The sequence below is a fragment of the Psittacula echo genome (genome assembly GCF_963264785.1).
Source record: "Psittacula echo genome assembly, chromosome: 21".
In the NCBI taxonomy this organism is placed as follows: domain Eukaryota; kingdom Metazoa; phylum Chordata; class Aves; order Psittaciformes; family Psittacidae; genus Psittacula; species Psittacula echo.
The window spans coordinates 7,433,105-7,443,055 of NC_137757.1; the positions used below are offsets into that span (position 1 = coordinate 7,433,105).

The 9,951-nt window shown below is 63.6% G+C and overlaps 1 protein-coding gene across 2 annotated transcripts; it reads left to right on the forward strand.

Annotated features, from left to right (window-relative positions):
- The first annotated feature begins 1,289 nt into the window (after nucleotides 1-1,289).
- On the forward strand, nucleotides 1,290-8,947 carry TINAGL1 (tubulointerstitial nephritis antigen like 1). 2 transcript variants are annotated; one of them, XM_080632331.1, is made up of 13 exons: nucleotides 1,313-1,328; nucleotides 1,569-1,624; nucleotides 1,715-2,036; nucleotides 2,742-2,805; nucleotides 4,337-4,429; nucleotides 4,514-4,628; nucleotides 5,465-5,588; nucleotides 5,702-5,852; nucleotides 6,064-6,247; nucleotides 7,067-7,112; nucleotides 7,512-7,635; nucleotides 7,965-8,010; nucleotides 8,127-8,947. In XM_080632331.1, exons 3-13 carry the CDS (start codon nucleotides 1,745-1,747, stop codon nucleotides 8,265-8,267), a joined length of 1,380 nt encoding a protein of 459 aa, XP_080488457.1. In that variant the 5' UTR covers nucleotides 1,313-1,328; nucleotides 1,569-1,624; nucleotides 1,715-1,744; the 3' UTR covers nucleotides 8,268-8,947. The 2 variants fall into 2 exon arrangements, with proteins under 2 accessions (XP_080488456.1, XP_080488457.1); XM_080632330.1 differs by lacking the exon at nucleotides 1,569-1,624 and having other exon boundaries at nucleotides 1,290-1,328.
- Nucleotides 8,948-9,951: the final 1,004 nt, after the last annotated feature.

The following is a 9,951-nucleotide window of genomic DNA, read 5'->3' on the forward strand; positions in this document are numbered from 1 at the left end:
GTCCCACCAGGAGCCACACTTGGCATGCGGAGCACGGTGCAGGAAGCGAGGGGGGGTCACAAGCACTTGGACTGCTGCTGCTCTCACCGCTGCTCACGAGCCCTTATCTGCTGTGAGGGGAACGGGGGCTGCAAAGGAAAGGAGAACGGGAAGGGGGCAGCTCTGCTGGCAGCACCCCATGGCATCCTCAGCCACTGCCAGGGAGCTGCCTGGCAGCAGCACAAGGGCCTGGAGCAGAAGCTGGGGATGTCCTTTTAGCCAGTGGCTCTGCTTTGTCCCCTGAGGGTCTTGGGGAATTTGTGACTCACTGAATTCCTGGCAGTCCAGTCATGGAGACAGACGGACTCTGGGCTGGACCCAGTTCCTTCCTGAGGCGCTCCACAGCCCTCGAGCTCAAGCTCCAGCCCAAGGCCACACTTCCAGGAAAAGCCGATTTGAGAACAACAGCCGAGGAGCTGGGCAGGGGTCTCTGGATGGGGCTTCTGCAGGGCCCTTGTTTGAGCACTCAGAGCACCCTGGGGTCCCTGGCAGCTGTCATGCCCAGTGGGATGCAGTGCTCCCTGTACATGGGGTCTTGGGGTGCAAGCATACCCTGGTGAGTCCCAGCATCCTCCCTGCAGGCTGCAGATGGGAAGCAGGAGGAATCCCTTGGCAGAGCTGGGAGATGCTCCTTGTGGGGCAGAGACAAGGCAAGAGCCGGGGTGGGCAGATGAAGCCCTGCAGTGAACGCTGGTGCTGCAGGGGGAACCAGGACCTGTGGGGTGGCCAAGACCCCCATTCCCAGCTTCTCAGCACCTGGATACGGGGCTGACTCCAGGAGACACCGACTCCGTGCCCTGGGCTGCGATGGGGTTTGCATCCTGTGTTTGCATCCCTCCCTGTGTCACTTGCATCCACCTGCCCCCCTGCAGCTGGTGTGCTGGGAGGGGGGAGACATGAAATCCCCCTACCCTCGGTCCCTTGCATGTCCCGGGCAGCGGAGGGACCCCGCTGGGTGCCAGGGGTGCTACCGGAGCTGCCGGGACCCCCCAGTTTGTGAGGGCGCGGGGCTGGGAGCAGGACCCGGGAGAACCCCGTTCCGCAGGGCAGGAGGTGCCGCTGAATACCCCGGGCGAGGGGTGGTTCAGGGCCGCGCTTCTCCTTCCCGCCCGCCCCGACCCTCGCCCCGGGCCCGACCCTCGCCCCGCCCGGGGAGGGGCAGAGCTGCCCGGCCGATGGCGGCTGCCCCGGCACCTCCCCGCTCCCCCCGGCCGGGGCGCGGTTATAAGGAGCGGCGGGGCCGGGGCACGAGTTCGGCGGTGGCGGCGCGGGAGCGGCGGGCGCGGCAGGTACGGGACGGGGCTGGATGCGAAGGGAAGGTCCCTCCGCACTTGGGGACTGGGGTTAGGGCTGGGACCGAGGCCGGGGTTGGGACCCCGGTAGCCCTCCCTCCCCCGGGTGCTCTGGGGAGCACCTTCCCGCTGGAGTTTGCTTTTGGAGCGGAGGGCGTTAAGGAGTGTGAGAGGGCTGAGGGCACCCGGGAGGGAGCCGGTGTTTTGGGTCCTCAGAGCCACTTTGGTCTCTCACAGGGAGTTAATAAACGTGAACTGTGGAGCGTCCCGGGGGAGAGCAGGGCTGGGGCGAGGTGGGCAGCGCTCTGGAGTGGTTGACTCAGCAGGATGGGGCTGGTGTCGGTGCGGAGTTGCCCTGCGTGCTCAGTGCCCTCCCTCTGCAGCGGCTGCAGGTTGGGGACACTCTTGGCACCATGCGGGCCCTGCTCTGCCTCTGGCTGCTGGCCGAGACGTCCCGGGCTTCTCGGGTGCGCACCCGCCGGGAGCTGGCCCCCGGCCTCTACGAGCACGGGGTCTACGATGCCGGAGGGTCCTACTGCCAGCGGGGGGACGTGTGCTGCCACGGCCGCGACGACGCCTGCACCGTGCCCTACCACGACACCCTCTGCTACTGCGACCTCTTCTGCAACAGAACAGTGTCCGACTGCTGCCCCGACTTCTGGGAGTACTGCCTGGGCATCCCGCCCCCCTTCCCCAAAGCTCCGGGTGAGGCAGCCCCTGGTCCAGAGGGGCAGGGGGCTGTGGGTGACAGGGCCACAGCCCTGGGGTGTCCCGTGTGCTGTGTGATGCTGCTGGGGTCGTGTTTGTGGTTGGATATGGAAACCCGTGGCCCCGTCCTTGCTGCAGGGTTGCTCTGAACCTGTGGGGTGGGCTCCCAGAAATGGGTCTGGGAGCAGCCCACGGCCCCACAGCACGTCCCCTGTGCCTCCCCACAGGCAGGGTTGTGGGGGTCAGAGGAGCAGCTCCAGCCGCACGTACTTGTGGGGCAGAGCAGGGGTACAGGGGAACATATCCCTGGTCATGTCTGGGGCAAGCAGATGCTGGCCCTGACTTAACCCCTCTGGCAGCTGGACGGGGCGAGAAGGGGGCACGGGCAGCCCCCCCGTGCAGGACAAGGCTTTCTAAGAAGTCCCTGCAGAGCAGAGCCAGCTCCCGAGCACAACTGGCCCCTTTATCCCTGTCCCGACAGGCTGTGCTCAGCAGCCCCATGGTTAACCCTCCCATTGCCGAGCCACCCCTGTACTGTGGGGCACGAGCTGGTCCCCGTCACAGGTCTGGAGGTGCCGAGATGCACCCAGGAACATGCCTGGCTCTAAAGACCTCATTTATTTTCCCCTCGGTATTTACCTCCTGAAGCCATGGGGGTGCCGGAGCCAAGCGCTCACCGGAGCTCCCCCTTTTCCCATCCAGGCTGTGCCCGCGCTGGCCGCAGTTATCCCACCGAAGCCACGTACCGGGAGAACTGCAACCTGTGGTGAGTGTCCCGGTGCTGCTGTTGCCGCAGCACCGCTGCCTGCTCTCAGGAAGGGCGTTGGGGGGCCCGAGCTGGGTGGCGGGCGCTGGTGCCAAGTGCTTTGCTCCAGCATATTCCAAGCAGAGAGCCCGGGGCCTTGAGCCGCTCCCATGTTCCAGTGCATGGCCTGGTGGAGCATGGCCAGGCTGGCTGCGGGCTGCCGACACCAGCCCCGTGCCGCCGGGGCTTTTCTGGCTGCGCAGGTCCGAGCCCAGCTTGCCCAAGCCTGACAAGACGTGCCTGCATGGCCAGAGCCCGGCGCCAGTGCAGCCATCCCACCCTGCGTGCCAGGAGCTCGCTGTTTGCGTTATCCAGCCGCGTGGGGTTTATCTGGGAATGGTATTAATGGCATCCTGGAGGTGGGGGAGAGTGGAACCGGCGGGGAGCAGCCCCAGCGGCTGCCTCGCAGCGATGCAGCAGATAAGGGGAGTGAAAAGCTCCATGTGGGGCATGTGTGAGGGCACGAGCACGTGTGTGTGCATGTGTGGGCAGGCGTGTGCGCCAGAGCTGCAGGTGAAAAGCCAGCCCGACCCCTCCATGCAGCTCTGGTGCTGCCTGGGGTTTCTCCAGGACCATGGGGCAGAGGTTTGTGGGGCTGGAGGACGTCCCCAAGCCTTGGGGAAGGTGGAGGTCCCCAGGCTGTGCACTGGCAAGAACACTGGGGAAGCATCCCTGCATCCCATTCTCACCAGTGCTGCCCTGGGGGGCTGAGGCTGTGCTCCCAAATCCTTCCCCCGCACTTGGCACATGGAGAGCAGCAATTCCAGGAGTGCTTTGCCCCAGACCTTATCCCTGCTTGGCTCCTGTGGGATCTAGGGGGTGACAAGGGGGCAGGGGTGAAGCCGAGGGAGGTGCTGTGGGCACCCAGCTTGCTGCACCCCGAGGTGCTCCCGTGGAGTCCCCAGGGAGTGAACCAGCAGGCACAGAGTCACCAGAGCAGTGCCGGGGATGGGATGGGGTGAATGGGATGCAGGTGCCGTGGGTGGGCAGGGCTCGGCTGCCGGGACAGGGCCTCAGACAGCTCCTAAAAAGGGAAGAGCGTGGCGGGAAGCTGGCGGGGCCGCGGGAGCGCGTCAGGCATTGCTCCTCGTAAGGGAGGGCCCCGGCACGGCCTCCCCCACCCTCCGCGGGGCTCCCCATGGGGCACAAGCAGCTCCCCCGGGGGGGGCACCTCCAGACCCAAACCTCCCCCCCCGCCGGGCTGGTGTCCAAGTGGCTGCAGCCCTGGCTGCTTTACAGCGCGCTCTGTCTCATGCTCCGGCTGCCCTCTGGGACAGTCCCCAGGGCCTCACCAGGGGCTGTCCCTGGCCCAGCTTCACCCCGTCCCGTGGTGCTGAGCCACTTCGTGACCTCCAAACCCTCGCCGGCTGCCCGCAAGAGCGGAAAGTGCCTGGTTTGGGAGCACCAATACCCATTCAGGACCCCCCCAGTCACCCCAAGGGCATCATCCCTCCCCATCTGGCTGTCCCCTCTGGTGCCATCCCCTCTGCAGCACCTGCAGCCCCGGTGGGCAGTGGCAGTGTGAGGACCACGCGTGCCTGATGGACGGGGAGCTGATCGACGCTGTCAACAGTGGCAACTATGGGTAAGGATCAGGCACAGGAGGGGCTGCCTCACCCCTCAGTGCTTCTCAGGGCACCCCTGAGCCGTGTCCCGTCCTCCCCTGCAGCTGGAGCGCCACCAACTACAGCCAGTTCTGGGGCATGACCCTGGAGGACGGGATCCGGCACCGCTTGGGCACCTTCCGGCCCTCTCCCACCGTCATGAACATGAATGAAATGCAGGTGAGTCCCCGCAGGTGCCCGGGGAAACAGAGGCATGCCAGGGCTCAACGCAGTGCTCACCATCCCCTTGGCTGGGTGATGTCCTTGCTGTGTCCCCTGCCCTGGGAAGGGGCTGTGCTGGGTGGGTGCTGTGGCAGCCCTTGTGTTTGGAGACAGCAGCTCAGCACATTCCCCCTGACAATCCCTGCTCTGCCAGTGTTGTTTTTTCCCCTTCTCCTCTCTACTGGTTTCCCATCGGAAAGCCAGCCCCATACTGCTGAGTCGGCAGTCGGCTGCTCTGGTGCCCTGCGAGTGGGGTGCCTCTGGCTGCAGCCGAACCCAGCTCCCGTTCAAGGTGGGCAGCGTGTGGGGGCCGTGGGTGCTGGTGGGGAGCAGGCACCATGCACGCCCAGAGCCGGCGCCTTGAGGTTTAATTGTAGAGGCACTTCCTGTGCTGGAATACGCCAGGGCCGTGGCCGCATCCTCCCCAGGAGCGGAAAGGCTGGGCCTGAGTCAACGGCCGGAGGCCACAATGAGGGGCTCAGGACATCCAGTGCCGTGCAGTTGTTGGTGTATGAGATCGGACACTTGGTGCTGGTGTTGCATAAGCAGCTGCTGGGGCTGAAGAGCCCAAGCTTAGGGAAAGTTGAGGGATCCAGCTTCCCTGGAACACCCAAATCCCGGTCATATTTGGCTGGGTCTCTGGGTATCTCCATCCTGAGGGGTCCTGCAGTGGGTCACAGGGATGCTGACGCTGGCTGGGGACCCTGAGAGGGAGTTCTGAGATGCTGGGAGCAGGAGGAATAGAGAGGAGGGTCCCTGTGTGGTGAGAACCCCCTCTGCTCTGGCTCCCATAGATGAACATGGACTCCAATGAGGTGCTGCCTCGACACTTTGATGCAGCTGCAAAGTGGCCTGGGATGATCCATGAGCCCCTGGACCAGGGCAACTGCGCCGGTTCCTGGGCCTTCTCCACAGCGGGTGAGATGGGGTGGGATGGGGCACTTGATGGGGATAGAACCCTGCTGTGGGGCTGCAGGCAGGGCAGGAGCGGGAGGAGCAGCTGAACCTCCCTGACCCCTGCTCGCTCCCAGCCGTCGCCTCGGACCGCATCTCCATCCACTCCATGGGACACATGACACCCGCCCTGTCACCCCAAAACCTCCTGTCCTGCGACACCCGCAACCAGCGGGGCTGCAGTGGGGGGCGGCTGGATGGCGCCTGGTGGTACTTGCGCAGGCGAGGGTGAGTGGGGATGGGACAGGGCAGGGTGATGGTGTGGGATAGGGAGCTTCAAGGCTCTGGTTACCTGCAGAGAGCCCAGGGCTGCTCCATGCGTATCCTGCTTCTGGTACCAGCGGGGAGCAAGGTGCGCAGGTGGGATGGAGAACAGCATTTGGGGATGGGGATGGAGCTGAGTGGTTCATCCCCTCCTTGTGCTTGTCCCTGTGCCCAGGGTGGTGACGGATGAGTGCTACCCCTTCACCAGCCAGGAGAGCCGCCTGGCCGCACAGCCCTGCATGATGCACAGCCGCTCCACAGGCCGTGGCAAGCGGCAGGCAACTGCTCGCTGCCCCAATCCGCAGACCCACGCCAACGAGATCTACCAGTCCACCCCTGCCTACCGCCTCTCCTCCAGCGTGAGTGCCCATGGGGAGCTGGAAGGGGCTTGGTCCAGGGTGGTTTCCTTGGGAAAGCCAAGGCTGGAAATGAAGCTGGGAAAATCCCTCTGTGGAGCCCCTGGGGGAGCTGCTTCTCCTCCATCACCTCCACAGCACCCACCCATCCGTGCCTGCGGGCCCTGTGCTGGGCTGCACCCCCAGAGCGTGAGCAGCAGCTCAGGGAGGGGATCCTGCCCCTCTGCTGTGCTCTGGGGAGACCCCCCCCTGCATTCCTGGTCCAGCTCTGGGGCAGCAGCACAAGAGGGACCTGGAACTGCTGGAGCGAGGCCAGAGGAAACCACGGAGATGCTGCAAGGGCTGGAGCAGCTCTGCTCTGGAGCCAGGCTGAGAGAGCTGGGCTGGGGCAGCCTGGAGAAGAGAAGGCTCCTGAAGGGGAGACCTTAGAGCAGCTTCAGTGCCTAAAGGGGCTGCAGGAAAGCTGGAGAGGGGCTTGGGACAAGGGCCTGTAGGGACAGGACAAGGGGAATGGCTTTAACCTGCCAGAGGGGAGACTGAGATGAGCTCTTAGGCAGAAGCTCTTCCCTGTGAGGGTGCTGAGGCACTGGCACAGGGTGCCCAGAGAAGCTGTGGCTGCCCCATCCCTGGGAGAGTTCAAGGCCAGGTTGGACACAGGGGCTTGGAGCAAGCTGCTCTAGTGGAAGGTGTCCCTGTCCGTGGCTGGATGAGCTTTGAGGTCCCTTCCAGCACAAACCATTCCATGCTTCTCTGATCCCCAGGGGGTGGGAAGGGCAGTGCTGGGGTCCTGGCCCTGGCACCATCCCAGCTCTGTGCTTGCAGGAGAAGGAGATCATGAAGGAGCTGCTGGAGAATGGTCCTGTGCAAGGTAAGGGGCCTTGTGCCCCAGAGCTGGTACCGCAGTGACTGGGGGGTGAGGGGGGGTGAATCACCCTGCCCAGGGCCGGGACCCCCCCTCGGCTCCTCCCCGCTCAGTGCTACCCCCTGCTCCCGTGGCCCCATCTCACTGCCCGCACCAGCGCTTGGTGCTCATTAACCCCAGGATTTAATCTCTGTCTTGGCACTTGGATTTGTTTTATTTTGTGTTTTTAATCCTTCTCCGAGTCCGGTCACACCCGTGGGAGGGATCCGGCCCCTGCGCTCCCTCCTGCTGGATAACCCCCGTGTCCCTGGTGCCCGCATCCTCCATCCTGAGGCACATGGAGCCCCGGGAGCTCGGCACCCCCTCCCTCAGGACAGGTCCCCAACCTTCTCCCACTTCCCGCAGCCATCCTGGAGGTGCACGAGGATTTCTTCATGTACAAGAGCGGGATCTATCGGCACACGCCGGTGGCCAAGGGGAAGGGGCCGAAGCACCAGAGGCACGGGACCCATTCCGTTAAAATCACTGGGTAGGTGGAAGGGGCCGGGGAGGTCCCCTTGCTCTGGGCAGGGAGGGGAAGGAGGGTGCAGGGTGAGACAGGGGCCACAGGTGCCACGAGTGTGCAGTGCTCAGCCCCTGCAGAGGGGGGTGGGCTGGAGGGGCAGATTCCAGCAGCTTTCTTCCTGCTCCCCATGGCTGTACCTGCCTGTGTTCTGTGGGCCCGCAGGGAAGTGCCAAGACTGAGAAGGGAGTGGGGTGAGCACAGCACCCCTCTATCATGGTGTTGGATGGGGTGATGCCTGCAGTAAGGGGCACATGGGGAGGACCCCCTTTCACCGCCCTCTTCTCCTCTTGCAGGTGGGGAGAAGAGCAGCTTCCCGATGGCCAGACCCAGAAATACTGGGTGAGTGCTTGTGGGTGCCATGAGTGCGCTGGGGCTCAGCCACTGGGGGTGGGGGGGAGCTGCAGGAGCTGGGATCCAGCTCCTTGGGGTCTGGCTGAGCCGTGTCCCCCCCACAGACCGCAGCCAACTCCTGGGGCACAGCGTGGGGAGAGGGCGGCCACTTCCGCATCGCCCGCGGCGTCAACGAGTGCGAGGTGGAGACCTTTGTGGTGGGAGTGTGGGGCCGGGTCAGCGTGGAGGACATGCCCCACAAGTGAGCACCGCGCTGCCACCGCCCTCCTCCCAGCCCTGCCACAGTCCAGCACTGCAGCCCCTCCATCCCCTCCTGGGGACCCCCACAGTACCTCAGGGCAGGGGGCTGGGATTGTCCCCTGGGTCCTCTCTCTGCTGACGCAGCGGCTGGGTGCAGTGGGGCATGCATGGGGCATGTGGCCGGGGTGCCACAGGGGCTGCTCCTGCATCCCATGGGATTTACCCACTAATCCCCTCACCCTCGGCTCCGCTGGGCTTTGGTGGCAGTTGGGGGCCCTTCAAAGGTGGCTTCATCCTCCTCTTCCTCCTCCCAGCCCTGGCTGGGGAGCGCTGCAGTGGGACCTGCAGGGCTGCTGCCCCCCTGTATCTGTCCCCCCTGCTCCCCTCATCCAGGGGCTGAGGGAGAAAAATAACTCCCGGGGGCCGCCCAGGGCCGGGGGTCAGGATGGGGTGTTCACCGTCCCCTCTGCCTGTCCCTGTGGTGCTATGGCCCCTGCCACCCCCTTTGAGGACAGGAGAGGGCTCAGCCCTCTTGTGTCCCTGTCCTGCTGGGGCCACAATTGGGGACCATGCAGCACAGCCCCAGTCCCCCCTCCCACCCGCCCCTTCCTCCCTGCCCCGGGTCGGACTTTTAAGACTTTTTTTTGTATTTATTTGCTTTTTACTATTTGTAAATAAAGTGCCTGAACCCTCGGTGCCCCCAGCTCTGCTCCTGCCCCAGCACTGCTGGGGACACGCATAGCACTGCTGTCCTCTGGCTGCCTCATCCCGGGGGGGTTCAGGGGCCCCAGGAAGGGCTGTGAGGGGAGATAAGTCCCCGCTCATTGTGCTGCCTTCCGGCCCTACCGACTGCCTGTGACTGTGGCCAGCACCAGGCCTGCCGTGGGCACACACAGCCACAGTGGCCACTGCAGCTGCCATTGCAGCCAGATGTGCCACCGCAGCCAGGTGGGCCACTATAGCCACTCTGGCCATCACAGCCACCCTGGCCACCAGAGCCAGGCATCCCAGTGCAGGCAGATGTGCCACCGCAGCCAGATGTGCAAACACAGCCAGATGTGCTACTGCATCCACATGTGGCAGCGCAGCCTCGCAGCCGGCACAGCGGGGCCAGGGGGAGGGGGTGGGGGGTGTTATTTTTTAGAATTTGTTGATTTTCTGCGTTTCCTCCCGATTCCTTCAGTGCCCCCCCCGCCATAGCCCCCCAAACCGCGGGGAGCACGCACAGGCTGGAGTGGGGCGCCACCTGGTGGCTACAGGCCGCACCTGAGCGGACAGGCACAAACCCGCGCGGACCGGCTTTGGGGATGCTTACACACATGTTCACATTGTGCACACACATATACACATTGTACATGTATATACACATTGTACACACACATATACACATTGTACATGCATATACACATTGTACACACATATACACATTGTACACACACATACACACATTGTACACACATATATACATTGTACACACACATACACACATTGTACACACATATACACATTGTACACGTATATACACATTGTACACACACATACACATTGTACACGCATATACACATTGTACACACACACATACACATTGTACACGCATATACACATTGTACACGCATATACACATTGTACATGTATATACACATTGTACACACACATATACACATTGTACACACATATACACATTGTACA

Bases quoted from the DNA above. Each gene is read 5' to 3' on its own strand.
- TINAGL1 (XM_080632330.1), top strand. From the start codon at position 1,745: ATGCGGGCCCTGCTCTGCCTCTGGCTGCTGGCCGAGACGTCCCGGGCT. The intron at 2,806-4,336 runs GTGAGTGTCCCG...TCCCCTCTGCAG, and splicing joins CGGGAGAACTGCAACCTGTG to CACCTGCAGCCCCGGTGGGC. The intron at 6,248-7,066 runs GTGAGTGCCCAT...CTGTGCTTGCAG, and splicing joins CCTACCGCCTCTCCTCCAGC to GAGAAGGAGATCATGAAGGA.